At 47.9% G+C, this 20,043-nt stretch overlaps 1 protein-coding gene across 1 annotated transcript in view; it reads left to right on the top strand.

Moving 5' to 3' along the window:
• The window catches only part of TSHR (thyroid stimulating hormone receptor), a 102,960-nt gene that overhangs the window by 61,944 nt on the left and 20,973 nt on the right, over positions 1-20,043 (top strand). Inside the window, 2 exon segments of the mRNA XM_083167867.1 lie at positions 14,560-14,634; positions 15,840-15,914. Coding sequence (XP_083023993.1) covers positions 14,560-14,634; positions 15,840-15,914 — 150 coding nt within the window.

Below are 20,043 nucleotides of genomic sequence, written 5' to 3'. Positions count from 1 at the left end.
TTCAGACAGATAAGAGGTCCATTTATCAAGCCGTATTTGCAACTATTTCCCCCAAAACACCCATTTTGGGGGGGGGGGGGGGGGGGTGAGCTGCAAATATGGTATCAGGTAACGCCGGTATGTATGAAGAAGGGACTGTAGCAGATATAGCTGATACCTGAAGAGATCCCTACATTCCTGTACTATACCTCCAATACCAAATGTCAAAATACCAACTCCAGCATCCTGATACAGAGAATCCAAAATGGGCTTAGATACACAGACCCAGCAGAACAGAAACACATAGATCCGGGACAGCAGAGACAATCAGTTTCAGCAGAACAGAAACACTCAGACCCTGCACAACAGAAACATCCAGACCCTGCACAACAGAGGCACCCAGACCCTGCACAACAGAGGCACCCAGACCCTGCACAACAGAGGCACCCAGACCCTGCACAACAGAGGCACCCAGACCCGTCACAACAGAAACACTCAGACCCTGCACAACAGAAACACCCAGACCCTGCACAACAGAGGCACCCAGACCCTGCACAACAGAAACACCCAGACCCTGCACAACAGAGGCACCCAGACCCTGCACAACAGAGGCACCCAGACCCTGCACAACAGAGGCACCCAGACCCTGCACAACAGAGGCACCCAGACCCAGGACAGCAGATACAGACAGACATAGGTATGCGCACCTTGAGTGTTAGAGGTGCACAGGCACCCCCTAATGCTGTGCCCCACCCTTAAGAATACCCTTAACCAAAGACTTTTGCTTTTTTGAACTGTATTTCATTTGAAGAAGCGCCCATTAATCAATTATATGTGTGTTTGCATTGTTAATTGAACTAGACCATTGTCATATCACTACATATCTAGATCATCCATATATGTTTATGACTGTAAGAAGATTAAAACTGAAATATGCAGGAGATTTTGGTGTGGCTGAGAGACTTTTTATATCGTAGCGAGTGCCAATAAAATAGATGATGGAAGACATTCCTGATTGGCGGTGTTAGGCACAATCCTTTGACGGTGCACCCCCTAATAAAATGTGCTGCGCACGCCTATGCACCCAGACACCGCAGAACAGAGACACCCAGGCCCTGCAGAACAGAGACACACAGACACTGCAGAACAGAGACACCCAGACACTGCAGAACAGAGACACCCAGACACCGCAGAACAGAGACACCCAGGCCCTGCAGAACAGAGACACCCAGGCCCTGCAGAACAGAGACACACAGACACTGCAGAACAGAGACACCCAGACACTGCAGAACAGAGACACCCAGACACCGCAGAACAGAGACACCCAGGCCCTGCAGAACAGAGACACACAGACACTGCAGAACAGAGACACCCAGACGCCGCAGAACAGAGACACCCAGGCCCTGCAGAACAGAGACACACAGACACTGCAGAACAGAGACACCCAGGCAGTGGCGTAGCTACGTTTTGGGCGCCCCCCCGCCGTTAGGGGGGGGGGCGCCCATACCCCCCCCCCCCGGCCGCCCCGCCGCCTATGCTAACCCCCTCCCCCGCAGTCTTACCTATCGCGCTGCGCTGGTCCCGGCGGCTCCGTTCTTCTGCTGAGGACCACCACAAAATGGCCGCCCCCATACAGCAGACAGTGGTGGTCCTCATCAGAAGAACGGAGCCGCCGGGACCAGCGAGATACGTAAGTCTGCGGGGGATTGGGGGGGTAACTATAGCACCGCAGCCCCCGGCGCCCCCACATGCACAGCGCCCCCCCCCCCGCGGTGGCGGGGGCTGCGGTGCTATAGTTACGCCCCTGCACCCAGGCCCTGCAGAACAGAGACACACAGACACTGCAGAACAGAGACACACAGACACTGCAGAACAGAGACACACAGACACTGCAGAACAGAGACACACAGACACTGCAGAACAGAGACACACAGACACTGCAGAACAGAGACACACAGACACTGCAGAACAGAGACACACAACCCCAGAAGAAAGCAGATAACTTTTTAAAGATAATAGTAAGAATCTGATCACATCTGCAAAAGAACTCTCATTTAAGTAAATTAAAAAATTTACCCCACACAGAGCACACCTACTGTAGTTGAGAAGGCTTATATCATGGGTCTTAAAACTGTGGCCCTCCAGATGTTGTGAAACTACAAATCCCAGCAAGCCTTGCCACAGTTTTGCTATAAGGGAGTGTTAAAACTGTAGTTTCACAACATCTGGAGGGCCACAGTATGAAGACCCATGGCTTATATTATACCGCAGATTATTAAGACACCGCAAAACCAATGAGCAGAGCATTGTATCTCGGATAAAACAGACTTTTTTTTCCTCAAGCTGTGCCTGTGCCTCATTAATAACGTAGTATCTATAATTGGCTGCAGTGTCACGAACTTGTATCTTGTCTGCCGGAAGGATAATGCACGGGAATATAGGTCAGTAAGGGAATTACGGGATGTATAAGAAGAAGCACCTGAGACAGATACGTTCAGATCACGCAGCAGCCTCCCCATCTGGTTCTTCATTCTCAAACAAACAACCCCTCATTTGTTTATCGGGGAGACGTCCTGTTGTTGAGCGCTACAAACACGAGCTTCTCAAGGGCTCTTGTATGGGAGACGAGGCATTGTGCGATCCAGTTCCCGGATGCCGGGGCCCATAAACCCAGACAAACGCTCCTTCAGTTTAGTCATAGTGGAGCAGAGGAAGCTGGGATTGCATTTATACTTTGTAGGTCTGGCGTAAACATGCAACAAGATATAAAAGGGAGGGCCCCAGGCTGCACACCCTAACTACTACATGTAATGAGAGGTACTACACTGCTGAGACTTTTAGTGCCACACACAGAAAGAATGCAGGTGTACTATTTAAACATTACTAATTAGAATTAAAAAAACAATTATAATTTTTGTCATGCCTCTGCCATTTGGGTCAAATGTGGTGTAAATGGGGTCTGAGCTGGGTTTTGGTGGAAAAGGGGTACTACATATATGAACACACCACCTGCACAAAGCAAAATCCGGAGGCATGCAAGAGTGCGGCAAACCGCAAAATGTCACGTGGTGGAAATGGTGTCAGGAGTTCCCCAGAAATCGTTGTAAGAAATTTTGAACTTCCCTGATGGCACCCCACCATGGCGGCACCTTGGGTAAGGAATGGCATATGGTTGGTTGGAAAGGCAGGACATTGGCAGCAGTATATGAGATTTGCCGTTTCACTAAGCATACTAGGGTCAGACTGAGGAGAAATCTGTGGTCAGGCAAGTGGTCAGGGCTGGCAGCAAACAGTATAACCAACAGAATGAGGTCAGGGCAGGGCAGGGAGCAAACAGTATAACCACCAGAATGAGGTCAGGGCAGGGAGCAAGCAATATAACCAACATAACGTGGATGTCAGGGAAGGCAGCAAATAGTACCAACAGAATGAGGAGGTCAGGGCAGGGAGCAAACAGTATAACCAACAGAATGAGGTCAGGGTAGGGAGCAAGCAGTATAAGCAACATAACGTGGATGTCAGGGAAGGCAGCAAATAGTACCAACAGAATGAGGAGGTCAGGGCAGGGAGCAAACACTATAACCAACATAACGTGGATGTCAGGGAAGGCAGCAAATAGTACCAACAGAATGAGGAGGGTTGTATAAGAGGGTAGGGAAATGGGGAGATACCAGCGCACAATGCTATTGCACTAAATATGCAAACAATAGGGGGAGGATGACTGGGGGGTGCCGGACAGGGTCCCGACAGTCATTTACCTGACGTCGGGATCCCGACAGTCAAAACCCCAATACACGGGGGCCGACAGCCACGGGCTATTCTCCCTCGTGGGGGTCCACGACCCCCATAGAGGGAGAATAGAATAGGTGGCGAGTATAGCGAGCCCTCAAGGGGCTTTGTTGCGCTCACCATGCTGTCTGGGTCCGGCCAGTCGGGATCCCGACTGTCGGCACCCTATACCACACCCTGACTGGGATACAGCTAGGTCATATATATTAAATGCTACAAACTCCCTACGTACTAAACAAGTGCAATTGTTTATATTTCATAGGTCATATCTGTCTATGACGAGGATGGTAAAGTTCGCTGGTAGAACATCAAATATATGCCCTAAATGTAACAACGACCCGGGTGGTGGTGGCCGAATTTTGTGGGGAAATTATACAGATAATGATAGACACAGGTATAGCTAAAGAAGAACTGACCTTAAAATGCTGCATCCTTGGAATAGTGGGAGACAGTAGGTTTAAAGCGGAGGATAAATTGTAGGTTATAAATATGTGCTCGCTGGCCAAGGTCATCGTGGCCAGAACATGGATGTTGTCACGCCTGTGGTTAGCTCTCGGCTGGAAGTATCCACAGGTGTAGGGCTTGGCTGATACGAGAACCTAGGAGCCTTGATGAGGGTGTGGTGCATGCCAGGGACCCTCAGACAGTAGCAGACGTGACCACTTGGGATAAAAGCAAAAGTATTTATTGACTATAGCAAATAAACAACTGGTAAGTTTGAGGAATGGTATCACAGAAGATCACAGGCAGAAGCATAGCATAAATGACAATAGTGAGATTGGTATTTAGCTGCAGTGTGTATGCACTGATGAAGTCCAATAACATAATGTAGATGGAAGGAAACTGATGCAGTGCTGAACGCACTAATGAAGTCCAGGACATATTGTATATGAGGAGCTGTGTAACAACACAGATGGAGTCCACAGTATAGTATGCAATGCAAATGGTAAAGGATACTGACCACTGTGAGAAGCTGGATACCAAGGAGGATGGTCACGGGATGAAGGTATTGAAGGTAATGGGCACTTCTTGGACAGTCACGGAAAAGCACAGAGAGTCAATGATACAACATCGATGATGGCAGCAATTGATGTGATTTATCGATGGTGATGGATATCGATGTAGAAAGTCCCTGTGTGATCAGCTGTGATGGGATGACAGCAATGGTGACGTGGAAGGATGAAGAGCCCAAATGATGAACTTGGTGTTTCGATGACGGAGAACCGATGGTGAGAAGGAAAGGATGAGGCAGCACCGATGATGAGAAGGAATCGATGACGGAGCACCAATGATGAGAAAGAACGATGACAGCACACCGATGATGAGAAGGAACGATGACAGCGCACCAATGTTGCAGAGGAACGATGTCAGAGCACCGATGTTGCAGAGGAACGATGACAGAGCACCGATGTTGCAGAGGAACGATGACAGAGCACCGATGTTGCAGAGGAACGATGATGAACGATGTCAGAGCATCGATGTTGGAGATGAACGATGACAGAGCACTGATGTTGAAGCCAGGCAGCTGCTTGCAGCAGATGTCACAACCTGGAAGAAGTGAAATCCTCAGGGACTGGAACCTGCAACACAGCTTGGAGACAGAACACACCAACAGGATGAGATCAGTAGCACTGGCCCTGATCTGACTTCACCCAGCCTATTTATAGGGAGCAGTGGAAGTGGTAAGGTGGGGCACTGAGCCAGACTGAGAGATGGCCAGGATTGGCTGGAACTGGAACATGTGACAGGAAAGACATGGCTTTGTTTGTTTGACACATGGTCTGAGCTACTGTAATGGCGGTGGCATGGAAGCCGCAGGAGGCTGAAGCTGAACATCGGGAGTGATAGGCAGGGATTGAAGCGCAATCGCTGAGACCACGACACCGGGTAATTGCAGATGCTGTACAGTTCGGGCAGCGCGGACATGGCGCAAGTGGAAACCATGTCTGGAGCACAGCGCCAGTCTTCTCAGGCATCTGGACGGTAAATAAGTTTGTTGTGATAACCGGATCGTGACAGATGTCAAGCAAGTGCCCGGATATTAAAAGCTGGAAGGCCTCGGTTAACTATACTGTTAGACCTGAAAAATATGTATACTTAAGTAGGAACACAATAATGAAATACGAAAAAATATGGCACCATTGGATAACCTCTGTACACTGGAGTAATGATACAATTAATTCAAGATACACTATGCACGATCACTGTGTACGTTTTATGCTTATTGGTGTCCATGTTTTGAATGTACAAAAATTAAAAGTGATGTTTTTCTAAAAATCTATAAAACTAACAACACACGCCTCCAACTTTGAGTGAGGGTATTTGTGACATCTTATAAGTGTCACCCATTTGTTCTATGTGTGTATGTTGGTATGTCTTTGTATGTCATTTTTATGCTTTATTTCTATATAATTAAGAGTTAAGTTTGAATAAATATTCAGTAAAAGTTGTGCCCCCAAAAAGAGAGTGTACATTTCTTCTCTTGTTTACAACAGAACGAGGAGATCAGGGCAGCGAGCAAACAGTATAACCAACAGAATGAGGAGGGAAGGACAGGCAGCAAACAGTATAACCAACAGAATGAGGAGGTCGGGCAGGCAGCGAACAGTATTAGTAACAGAATAAGGAGGTCAGGGCAGGGAGCAAACAGTATAACCAACAGAATGAGGAGGTCGGGCAGGCAGCGAACAGTATTAGTAACAGAATAAGGAGGTCAGGGCAGGGAGCAAACAGTATAACCAACAGAAGGAGGAGGTCAGGGCAGGGAGAAAACAGTATAACCAACAGAATGAGGAGGGAAGGACAGGCAGCAAACAGTATAACCAACAGAATGAGGAGGTCAGGGCAGGGAGCAAACAGTATAACCAACAGAATGAGGAGGTCAGGGCAGGGAGCAAACAGTATAACCAACAGAATGAGGAGGTCGGGCAGGCAGCGAACAGTATTAGTAACAGAATAAGGAGGTCAGGACAGGGAGCAAACAGTATAACCAACAGAAGGAGGAGGTCAGGGTAGGGAGAAAACAGTATAACCAACAGAAGGAGGAGGTCAGGGCAAGGCAGGGAGCAAACAGTATAACCAACAGAATGAGGAGGTCAGGGCAGGGAGCAAACAGTATAACCAACAGAATTAGGAGGTCAGGGCAGGGAGCAAACAGTATAACCAATAGCATGAGGAGGGAAGGACAGGCAGCGAACAGTATAAGTAACATAATGAGGAGGTCAGGGCAGGGAGCAAACAGTACAACCAACAGAATGAGGAGGTTAGGGTAGGCACCAGAAAGGGGGCAATACATGCAAAAAAACAGTTTATTAAAGCACAATATATAAAAGCACTGAATCAGATATAAAACATACATGCAAAGGATATTAGAAATGATTAGCAACCCCAGTTTTAAACAATTCAAATATATAATCCTTTCATATGGGAAAGGTCAGATAGTGATCAAACAAGAGGTAGAGAATTGAGGAGGAAAATAACACCTAAAGGCATTAAGTTAACGCCTGACCTGGACTTATAAAGGTGCATTAATACAGATGGTGGCGCTCCATGTGGGGGATTCTGCCCAGTACACAGACCAACAGTACACCGAAAATATTTATTTATTGTCAGTTTCTTATATAGCTCACACATATTCCACAGCGCTTTCCAGAGAATATACACCTGAGTCCCTGCCCCAGTGGAGCTCATAATCTATATTCCCTACCACATGTACACGCACACAGACATTCTAGGGTTCATTTTGTTGGGAGCCAATTAACCTACCAGTATATTTTTTGGATTGTGGTAAGAAATCGGGGTACCAGGAGGAAACCCACGCAATTATGGGGAGAATATACAAACTCCACACAGTTAGGGCCATGGTGGTAATCGAACCCATGACCTTAGTGCTGTGAGGCAGTAATGCTAACCATTACACCATCCGTAATATACCAGATAGATCCTGTACAAATATACAGATGAAAACCCAGATCTGAACTAACTGCATAGCCCTAAAGTACACACCTAGCACTGCTAATCCTATATCAGAGGCCAGTAGGTAATGCTGTTATTTGTAGTCCTACAGCAGATGTCTGAGCCCGGAACAGCCGCCCTAAAGTTCTTCACACACAGAAATCTCGGCAGACCAGAGGCTCGGTGCACTCCCAGTCGTTTCACTTAATTGCCAGACTATGTTATTCCAAGCTGCTGGGCTGTGAAAACTTTGTGTAAGAGAAGACGATGAAAATAAATCTGCGGCAGAGGGGTTATGTGTATCAGGCACTAACCTGGCGGCGTGTGGGGCAATTATAGAAAACCAGAAGTTCCAAACACTTCTCAGCTTCCAGCTTGGAATGAGCTCAGGCAAATCTGGCAGTAAGCGAGGTTTCTGCTCTATAGAGAAGGCCACAACAGACGAGTTCTCTGTACATACATCTATAAAGTGTAAGCTCTGCAGGTCACATCTGATACATTACACACTGCTTACCGGCTCAGCGCGTGCCCGGACACGGAAGTGTGAGCTCTGCAGGTCACATCTGATACACACTGTCGGCAATGAGCTTGCTGACACGCTCCTGCACCCCTGACACTCCCGTAACACGCTCATGACTTGGCCTCAGTGTGCAAACAGTCACAACACCTCCCTGTGACACCCAGGCGCGACCTTGGTTGTGCGCCACCAGCTTTATTGCAGGCGGTCTCCAAATAATACTACTTTCCTAGAATGGCCGGAAGTCTTCTAACAAATCGGGGTACCCTCCCTCCCACTAGAAAGACAGGTAAGTATACCCATTTTTCAGGGCCCCCCTGCCCAGCTGCCACAAGTAAAATGGATGTTCTCAGCGCCGATGATGCGATTCCGGCTGAATTGCGTCATTATAGAAACTCAGGGCATGGGTAAAGCAATGCGATTGCGGCCACCACAGCCCAGTCCAACCCCCTTTCCCTACGTCACCCCCCTCCCCACCTCGCAGACCTGGTGTCACAACATTCAGTTATTGTTTGGTGCTTACCTGGTTTGTGACTTCTCCTGTCAGTTCAGCTCTGCTCCATGCTGCAAAAAAGTTCTGTGTGATCTGAGCTCTGCTAATTAATTGCAGCACCTGGGTGAATCTCTGCTGCAAGGAAGTTCTGTGTAAGCTGACCATGCTCAGCCCTCATTGATTGAGGCACCTGTGAGTATCCAGCTAATTGTGCTTCCTATAAAAGGCAGCCTCTGGCAGACAGACTTTGCCAGAGTATATTTTCACACCAGCTTCAGTGTTCCTGTGCCTTGTCCATTACTAGATTCCTGACTATCGTATTTGACCTTGGCTTGTTCCTGACCATTCTCCTGCTTTATCCTTCGGTACCTGACCTGTGTTATCCGGTGTTTGATCTCAGCTTGTCCAGTGACCCTTCTTCAGTCTCATCCCAGTGTACTGTGAACTGTGCCTTCCTGTGTATGACCCGGCCTGACTCTGACCATTCGTTGCTGCATCCCTTGGTACCGTATCTGCTCACCTGTTACCGACCTGGCTTGACGACTATGCTCCATATTCCACAAGCTACTTCCAACTCACAAGGAAAACCTGACCAGGGGGCCGCGACCGACGTGTCTCCGCATCCCTGTGTCAGGTCGAGCCAATTCCAGAGTTGGTAGTAACAGGACTTCAGTTTGTGACACCTGGCTGCTCACTTGGAGGGTTAAAATTACTAAGATGGGAGTTTTATTGAAGATGTGATGTTGCTGTCAGCAGCAGCCGCGACGGGACACAGCGGGTGCAGTACTCACCCCTCTGTGCCCGCCGGCGGCTCTGCTGTGTGGCGGCGGGTGATGGGCAGCATGCGGTCGGCGGCAGGAGACTCGGGAGAGGCCGGGGGCTTCCGCAGCAGGATCTACTCCGGTGCCGGCGGGAGGCCGGTGCCGCCATCTTGGTTCAGGGCAAATAGCCCTTTTCGCCAGTGTACAGCATTCCGCCCCTCTGGGCTGGTCCAGCCAATGGCAGCAACTCCCTGAGGATTTAGGGAGGCTGTCCAGTGCAGACCAGCGTCAGTACAAAGAGTCGTCACAGCTTTAGACTTCTGACTTGTCTGGCTCCGTGCGTCCTGCATTGCAATCTTCCAGTCCGGGAACTCCAGCCTCAGTCCGCCTCGCCGGCCCTGACCTCCCGGCGTGCCCACTTTACAAGCGTCACGTTTGTACCACCGATTCTCCGTGGCTATCCTGCTTGTTTGGGTCAGATTCCGGTTCGGTTGTACAGCCGTTGAGTCACCGCAGTCCTCCCCTTCACAGCCTCCTGGAGTAACTTGCTGTATCCTAGCTTGGACTTTCTCATCGCCTCAGCTCTTTCACTCCATCCCATTATTCCTGGCCTCCACCTCCCAAGGGGATAACCCCGGTCCGGTGGACTTTTTCATTTTTGTTAAAGACTTTAGTAATCACTGGCTCAAAGAAGTACTTGAGTGTCTTTCCTCCTTATAAAGAGACGTTATCTTATTTGTATCATTTATGAAACCATCGGTTATTAAACCAGCTCGTTTCAACCCCACATCTGCGAGTCCTAGAGTGGTTCCTGAGCTCCACACGAAACCACCCAGTCCCTCACCCATGACAGTTGCCCATAGCAACCAATCAGATTCTACTTCTTATTTACTGTATTTAGCACCTTCTAGAACAGCTGGAGGAACATATGCACCCTAGCGGCTTTCTGGAGTTTTCGCACATGCACAAAATGATCCACCTCTGAACCAGGCCCGTAGTTCTTGGATATGTTATTTATTATGTAACATATTACCATTGTCCTGCACTTATTCTCATGCGACGCACCTGCTCTGGTTCAGACTGTCTGGAAATTCACCAATGTGACATCTGAGCATTGATTGGTCTGTGGAGATAGTTACAGATGTATGCCCCTGAGTCTTAGCATGTCCGTCTCTAGGGACCCTCCCAGGACAGACATGAGATACCAAAAGAGTTCCGTACATGGCGAAAGCTGAGACATCTCCAGACCTAGACTTACGCTCATCTTACATTGTTGTGTGTCCAGCCCTAAACCTGCTGCCACTTTCAGTCTGAGCTGAGGGTCAGCCAAATCCTGTATTGTGCTACGCCTAGTGACATCATACTGATAGGAATTAGATACCGCACACATATGGAGTGGGTTATGTGCGGTGCATGGTGGTGGTTTGATCCTTGATTAACCCTGTGTTTGTATAGTTATGGTGAGTTGTGTAATAGCGTAGGTTTAAGCAAATACATACTGTATTTGGAGAAGCCAGTAAGTGTCCCATCACCTCTAAAGGAGGGGATGGCAGCATTGTGTCACAGGAAGCAATATTCATCCATTCAATTCACTAGGAACCAGAGAATGAAACTTATGTTACTGGTTTCTAGTGACTGGATAGACTGTAATCTCAGTGATGTCACTGGTTCCTAGTGACCCGATAAGCTGCAATATCAATGATGTCACTGGCTCCTAGTGATTGGATAGGCCGCGCTCATTGATGTCACTGGCTCCTAGTGACTTGATAGGCTGCGCTCAATGATGTCACTGGCTCCTAGTGACCTGGTAAACTGCAATCTCAGTCATGTCACTGTCTCCTAGTGATTGGATAGGCTGCACTTTCAGTGATGTCACTGGTTTGTCGTAATTGGATAAGCTGCACTCTCAGTGATGTCACTGGTTCCTAGTGACCTGATAAGCTGCAATATCAATGATGTCACTGGCTCCTAGTGACTTGATAAGCTGCACTCTCAGTGATGTCACTGGTTCACAGCATACATACAAATATGTCTTCTGTGGGGTTACCGGCATCCCGATACAGGGAATCCTGACATGGGCTGAGTTACCAAGCTGTCACAAACTTGGGTGCACTACCACTCAGGGATTGGCTAGACCTGACACAGGGGGCGCGGAGTCTAACCGTGCCGGGGGTTTTCTGCCAGTGACCCCTCCAAGTGGCATATGGGCTTCGGCGGCACCCGACACGTCGGTCGCGGCCCCCTGGTCAGGTTCCCCGTATGAGTGGTGGTAGCTTGTGGAATATGGAAGCGTGGTCGGCTGGCCGGGTCGAGATCAGATGGACAAGGCAGGTACCAAAGGATAAGGCAAAGGAAGTCCAAGTTCAGGCTGGGTCATACACAGGAAGGCACAGTTCACAGTACACTGGGATGAAGCTGCAGAATGGTCACTGGACAAGCTGAGATCAAACACCGGATAACACAGGTCAGGTACCAAGGATCAAGAAGGAGAATGGTCAGAGTCAGGCCAGGTCATACACAGGGAACATGGTGGCGGTACACAAGGAGTTAACGTAAAAGAGTGGTCAGGAACAAGCCAAGGTCAAACACAATAATCAGGAGTCTAGTAAAGGACAAGACACAGGAACGCTGGAGCTGGTGTGAACATATACTCTGGCAGCTCCTGTCTGTGTGTCAAACTACACAGAGCTGTCTGAAACCAGCAGGATTTTACAAGCAGGTAACACTGAAATACTTGAATGTTGTGACACAAGCTAACCCTCCCTTTAAGCAGCCTACCCCCCCCCCCCCCTGACCCTAACCTGCCTGCTAGTGCCTAAACTCTGTATCCTGCTACCTAGACCCCCCACTCTGCAGCCTAACCCTAGCCCCCCATTGTAAGTGCTTAACCCTCACCCCCTGCAGCCTCATCCAAACCCTGCCTGCTAGTGCCTAACCCCTGTATCCTGTTACCTAAACCCCCACTCTGCAGTCTGAACCTAACCCCACCTGCAGCCTGAACCTAACCCCCCCATATTAAGTGCCTAACCCTAATCCCCCCCTGCAGCCTGACCCTAACCCGTGTATCAATCTACCAAAACCTAGACCTCCCACTCTGCAGCCTAACCCTAACCCCCCCTGCAGAATATTGCGGAATATTACTGCCCAGGATCACATTGTAAAATGCGATCCTAGCGCTGGGATTCATCATCCCTGAGGAGCAGGGACAGGGCTCCGAAAGAAACCCATCCCTGCGATGCACTCAGCCGGAAGCCAGGGGGTCTGCGCATGCTCAGTTAACACTGCTCCCTCGCCGATCCTGGTGACTGCACTGCCCCAGCAGCAGTGCGATCCCATAGGCTACAATGGGCTGTCGCCATATCAGAATCGCGATAGCCCAGGGATGTGAAGCCAGGCTGCTCGGTGTTGATACATAAGGCAGCTTCACATCTCCCATAGAAACCTATGGGGGAGGCGTCCGTCGGCGATGCAGTGATTCCCAACATAAGGTAATTTACAAAGCAATGAATAGATGGAACAGATGGAACATGCATCATTATGTGCTAAAATATTGTTAGTTATGATGTGGGTGATGTATCCAATCTGAACTATAGATCAGGTCTATAATAGGTGAATTTTGCCTAATTTCTAATAAAAGTAGAATGTTTCTTAGTACCGACACTAGTAAAATAATCATGAGTGGGTTATTGAAAAAAAACAAACTGACAGAAGCTGAATTTGAAAATGTAATTTCTTGCCAATACTGTGCCTCCTACTGAGCTGAAATAATTGTATAAATGTAAGTCACAGTGTAACCAATGTGCTTATGAAAAGCCTTTTCAAAAGCAATACTTCTGCTTTTAAAAAATGAAGAATTATTTCACACTTTACAGCAGGAAACTATATTTCTTCAATTAATAAATTGGAAGCACTGAGGTGCATGAGTGCCTGTCTCAAAGCAGAACTACACCATTGGAAGTACAAATCCTAGTCTTAATATCAGGGGTGGGCAACATGCAGTAAATTGCCTCTTGTGCTGTGGGGGTCGGGAGTAGATGTGTTAATGTAAAATTGCTGCTGGATCCTGGGTGAGAGGGGATGCAAAACTACCTCCATTTTACATTCCCTCTCCCCCAGGACGAAGCAGCAATTCTACATTAACACAACTGCCCTCGATCCCCACTACACAATATGCAATTAATTACCTGCATATACTGTACAGTAGTATACGCACTTCTTGACCTGGTCTTCTAGGTGCTCCACCGCTGAGGAAAAGTTAGCCAGGGACAACCGTCCAGGAATGGTGGTTGTTGTTCATCTTCCCTGTGTGCTGCACAATGTGGGGGGTTGGGGCAGAGCCAGCACAAAACCGTCAAGCAAAGCCACACAGCACCGCCCCGCAAGCCGAACAGCGTCTCATATGGAGTCAGGAGACTAGCTCTTTGGCTCGGCCCCGCCCGCCGCCTAGCATCTCAAGGTCGCAGCGCGTTTCACAGGGGGAGGGATGAAATTTCCCTCATCAGCGGGCGGCCACGGCAGCACAGATTAGGCGCAATGACAAGTGGCTCAGCCCGTCGGGCCACTTGTCATTGTGCTACAGGTTTGAGCGGCGGGCCAGTCATGAGCATTTTGCGGGCCGCCTGTTGCCCACCACTGCACTAGATGATGTGCCTCATATGTTGGTCCAATACACCATATAGTGTATAACCCACTTAATACTCAGTGTTTCCCTTGAGGGAGTGTGTGCACCAGGTGACAGGGGGCCAGATGGATCAAGCTCCAAAAGTGATAAAGTGGAGAGTGATAAACGACCAACCTGACATTTTTCAAACCCAGCCTGTAACATGACACCTAGGAGCTGATTGGCTGGCTGGCTGTTTATTACTCTCCATTTTATCGCTGTTTGAAGTGCATCTGGTCCATACTGCGGTAAGGGCTGAACGTCTGTCTGGTGCCACGTGCCTACCTGTGTGTCTTATACTGTATATCTGCCTTCTTAATACTGAGGGCAGATATACCGAAAGAACCGCATTGACTGCTGAATCCCCGACACTTCTGTACATGATGTTGTTTTATTTCCGTTGCAGAGAAATCCGCAGTCTCATGAGCTTGAATTGTATAGAAGCGGAAGCCTTTGATGACCTCCCGATGTTGGATTACTTGTGAGTAGATGTCACCAAGGCCATTCTCATCTCTCTCTATGTATTAGAGCAACAATAGATGCAGAACGCAACAATTCTCAGCAGGGTATCAAGAGAACATGAAAGTACCAGAGAAAAATTTGAGCGCTAGGGACAGGTGTACTGTGCTGCGTACAGATGGCTGCCTTCTGGTAGAGGGATGCCGCCCTCACTTAAGGTAGACAAAGAGAACAAAGGACCAGTGGGCGCCTTCTGTACGCTAAATCAATTTATTAAACCAAAAAAACACACAAAAAACACAGTAAATACAATTACAATAAAAAACAGTAATTTGCATGCATGCAACAATTCAATAAAATAATTCTAAAAAGCCATTTCACTGCATTAGCATGAGAGGTATTGATAATTACCAGTTCCTGATTGGATGGAAAAATTGCCAGGTGTGGGCAGGTGTTACAGTCTCGCACAGATTTGTTGTAAGCAAGATTTTATAGATATTTCCAGGTGGAATTGGGGCTTTCAGGACGGACCCACACCGTATATATCACAGGGATTCCTTGATGGTACTTGGTATTGTCTCCTCCACTCACCCGGGCAGGTGCAAATTTGCCCGATGGATGTATCAAGTAGGTGCCTGATATATTTTAACACCCTTTTGGTCCGAGTGCTGCAGTAGCCAGTGGCCCGACTCTGGACTCTGTGCTCCACTGAATTAGTAGCCAGCCCAGCCTTTCTGTGTGCTGGTGTGGACAGCGTAGATATCCAGTGCACACAGCGGCTGACACACTTGCTTCCCCGCCGGCTGCCTGCGTGCACAGTATAGGCTTGAATGCCGCAAATCACTATCAATCAGCTGGCATAAGTACCACAAGCTACTGGTGCAGACAGCGGCTGCTGGACTCACTTCCCAGCCGGTTGTCTGTGTATGCAGTGGGGACCTGAATGCCGCAGATAAATATCAGTCAGGCGGCGGGCTGATGGTATCGGTGTAGCGCCCTACAGGTCCTCAACTGCTGATCCTCCTCTCTGGGCTCCTTAAAGACGCATTTCGCTGCGCTCAGGCAGCTTTATCAATTTCAGGAGTGAATGTATCAAGAGAACATGATACGGTATCTCATTCCATCCCCCACTGATACTGTCTGGCTGCCGAGGGCACAATCTACCATATGGGTGCAGCATTGTGCTGATGGTGATGATGATTCGCTTCTCTCATTTCTTTGTTACAGATTGATACTAAACACGGGACTGTCCATTTTCCCGGATCTAAGCCGAGTGCACTCTCTGGCAGTTAATGTCTTTGTGTGAGTAAACCCATCAGTCTGTGGTACATGGCACATTGCTGCCAAAATACTTCTTAGTTTGTTACATTATGGGATAGCAGAAAAATGTCATATTCCTTCCTAAAAGGGTTCTGTAGTTGATTGCTATTGCATTTTTGTAGTCTGCATGCTCAGGACCCATAAGCATAAAATCCGGGGGTGTCTTTTTTAATTTTAAACAAAAGAGAGCGCAGTTGTCACACTATAATAAGGTATAACATTTATTAATAACAACACATAGATATAATCTCTATAAAATATATCATATTAATCAACACTGACATCTGTTGGGCACATTGATCAAAAAAGCATTGGAGATAATATTTCATATGTTGCTTTTAGAAACTTAGGGGGAAATTTACCAATATGAAAAACCTAGTTTTTCGTATTAGTATTTCCCCTATGACTGCCTACGACGTCGCGTCGCACCCGATTTTTTAGTGCATTCAATGCCCGCGATGGGCGCCGTGATAAGTAAAGAGTACCAAACTTTAATACATCCAAAGCCCATATATACTGATACTTACCTATCTTCATCCCGTAGGTAGCCCTGGTCCTGATGTCCTGGTCTTCTGGTCCTGTGTCGTCTTCTGGCTCCATGTCGACCGTCGCTGTCGCCGTTGCCGTCCGGGTCCGACGAAATCCATGGAGGAAGCTGTGGAAGGAAACTATACTCACCTGTCCCAGGGCGACGTAGTCCAGGGGGTCTTGGCAAAAAAACAAACCGAGAAGCCGAACCAGACGAACAGCTGAGCCGCACGGTACTGTGTGTACATCGTACGGCTCCGCCCCCGAATGCCGTTATTGGCCGCCCAGCGGCCAATCAGGAGCCGTCGTCCTGGGACAGGTGAGTATAGTTTCCTTCCACAGCTTCCTCCATGGATTTCGTCAGACCCGGACGGCAATGGCGACGATCGACATGGAGCCAGAAGACGACACAGGACCAGAAGACCAGGACATCAGGACCAGGGCTACCTACGAGATGAAGATAGGTAAGTATCAGTATATATGGGCTTTGGATGTATTAAAGTTTGGTACTCTTTACTTATCACGGCGCCCATCGCGGGCATTGAATGCACTAAAAAATCAGGTGCGACGCGACCGACGCGATGCCCGCGATTTCCCATAGGGAACAATGTTAAATGTCTCAATTGACCCGATTTTCCTTTTCAATGTCTCAATTGACCCGATTTTTCCATAGGAAACAATGTTAAATGGCCCACAGAGGCCAAATAGGCACCCTGAAGTGTGAAATGGCCCCCACAATTGTTAACGCCACCCCACGATCAACGTGAACCCGAAGCGTGGCGAGCGCAGCGAGCCCGCGAGGGTCGGCGGTACGCGTCCTACGTCCTTTTCATACCCCCACTATCCACGTCGGCGTGGAGTTGAGAATAGAATAGTGTGGCGAGCGCAGCGAGCCACCGAGCCCGAAGCGTGGCGAGCGCATTCATTAGGAATACGAAATGTTGTATTTTCGGGATTGTAAATCCCGAAAATACAAATGTGTAAAAAATAGGTGTATTTCTGCCTACGAATACACCTATTTTTTACGAATCCATTTTGGTAAATTTCCTCCTTAGTGTCAATAATGAAGCCAATTCTCACCAGTAATAACCACGGTTTCAGATATCCCTTGTAGGTTAATGTCCTGTTCAAATTGGTGCAAAGCAACACAACTAATCCAATGTGCGATAAAATTGCCTCCAAGGTCTGATGTGCACACACACCAGGAGATTTCCCAATTTGTAGGTCCACAGTATTGATGTGCAATGCCGCTGGTATAGTTACGTTCCCCCAGTGTCCTTGGGGCGGCAATGGCCAAGAGGGGAGAAGGGGACAGTTGCTGAGGGAGAGGGGCTGTACAGGAGCTGGAGGCTAAAGCAGCCCATACACGCTGCTCTGTGGGCGTGCTGTACTAGCACGGATCACATTGCATTGCATGTGCATCCGTTGTGCATGCAATGCAATGCAATGTGAAGAAACCTAAGTACAAAAAGTATGTGCAAGCACATACTTTTTGTACTTAGGTTTCATCACATTGCATCGCATTGCATGCACAACGGATGCACATGCAATGCAATGTGATCCGTGCTAGTACAGCACGGAAAGCACGCCCTCATAGCAGTGTGTATGGGCTGTAACCTGCCATCCGCAGGTAACCTTACCTCAGCTTGTACTCCCGGAGCTCTGGCTCAGAATGTTGTGGAGCAGAGCTTGATGTGCCTCAGCACCCGCTCGTATCACCCGGCAATCTGGATCAGACGGTTTGCAGGGTTGTGGTAGCAAGCAATTAATTGGGTGCAATCAGACTAGGGAGCAGCTGGTGGTGGCTTCAAAAGCAGGTATAAAGGTGCCCCAAAGTGTCAGTGGTTTAAATAGGAGGCTCTTGATGCGTTTCTCCGGTATAGCAAATTACCGGTTTCATCAGAAGACTTTTTTAATTGCAAGCCGTTCACAAGTTGATTGACAGGAAGCCGGCAGTTGGGGGTGGTAAGCGGACGATATCTGTGAGTTTCAGGGAAAATGCAGGCGTGCCCAAGAATTTTTAAGAGGGTATGTGACGTTAAGGGCCCCATACATCAGCAATTAATTGTGACAATTTTCAGATATGGAGATGATTGCCACAATTAATTTTAGATGTGTGGGCTCCCCCTTTTGGCAATCCCAATCACAATCGCCAATCGATTGCTTAATCAGGTTTTTAAACATGTTTAATAATCTGGTATTATCTGCAGATCTTTTTTAGATGTGTGGGCATTCCCAATTCGTTTTCTTCATCTATTTACATTATGAACAGCTGAAATGACAATCGATTGGGGCAATTTCCAGATATGAAGATGCAATCTTTAGATGGAAAAATCTGCCGATCACTGAAAGAAACTGTAATGTGTGGGCAAAGTCGGATAGATCTGAAAATCCATTTATCTGGCCAAAATATCCCAATATCTGAAAATCCATAAATTGTGATTGCTGATGTATGGGGCCCATTAGCTCTGGCCCCGGTCAGCCGGTTTCTATCGCAGCCGCCGAGTAGGTTCTGGGTTACGCACAGACTGCACCTACGGGGAAACTCATTAGATGGCAAGTGAGTTGCGAATGGATTTGTAACTATTCATAAGCCTTGCACAGGGCTGGGTTTCGTTCTGGCTGGGCGGCGGCTAACTGACAGCGGGGCTCTGCAAATTAGCAGAGCGATCAAGTCTAAATAACCCCGTAGTTGCTTTGCCCTCACAATACCCCTGTGATTACAATAAACTGGTTTTATTCAGATTTCGTTGATCGACTAATCTTAATTATTTGGGAGAATTTTTACCTCTATAGTCACTGCCTCACTTGGGTATGGTATGTGCTATAAATGTACATTGCTATATTTTGAGTTATACTATATTTATAAATTAATCTATATTTTAAAATGTTTTTACATTTAGAACAGAACCCATGACTTCAGAGTAGCATGAGGGATCTCCTCCTATACTCTGCCAAAAGTTAGTTTCCGGTTACAAATGCTCAGATGCGTCACACACTTTCAGCGCAGCAGAAATGTGCGCAGAACAGAAACAACAGCCAGAAACAGTCAGTGAGTTCCGATAAAGCGGTTCTCGCTTCATCGCCATCTTTATTTCATTCATCTCCATTTGTTAGTTGGTGTGATGCGGCCAGGTTTCCCAATGTGTGTAATGCAGTGGTTCTCAAACTCGGTCCTCAGGACCCCACACAGTTCGCGTTTTCCAGGTCACCCGACAGCTGCACACATTGCTGACTGAAACATTTTAAAAGATCCATAGGTAGAGTTAGTTATTACTTGATTCTGTGAGGAGACCTGCAAATCATGCACTGTGAGGACCGACTTTGAGAACCTGTGCTGTAAAGAGACGCATTCCGGAGAGTAGTGTCCTCAGCTACCGCCATCACATTGTAACCTATGGTCGTCTACACTTTGCATTTCCCGCCAACAGAACCCTCCCTGGAAATGGCCATGACTGACAGATTATTTCGGCGATGTGATCGCATTCTGCAATTGCAATCAATGATCAACAGGCGCCCCTATGTTACCTCCCATGCAATAATGTTTGTCAACTGAGAAAACCAGAGAATTTAGTAGAAACCT

This window comes from Crinia signifera, chromosome 12, assembly GCF_055691185.1.
Source record: "Crinia signifera chromosome 12, ASM5569118v1, whole genome shotgun sequence".
NCBI lineage: Eukaryota > Metazoa > Chordata > Amphibia > Anura > Myobatrachidae > Crinia > Crinia signifera.
This window is presented reverse-complemented; position numbering and strand designations above follow the sequence as displayed.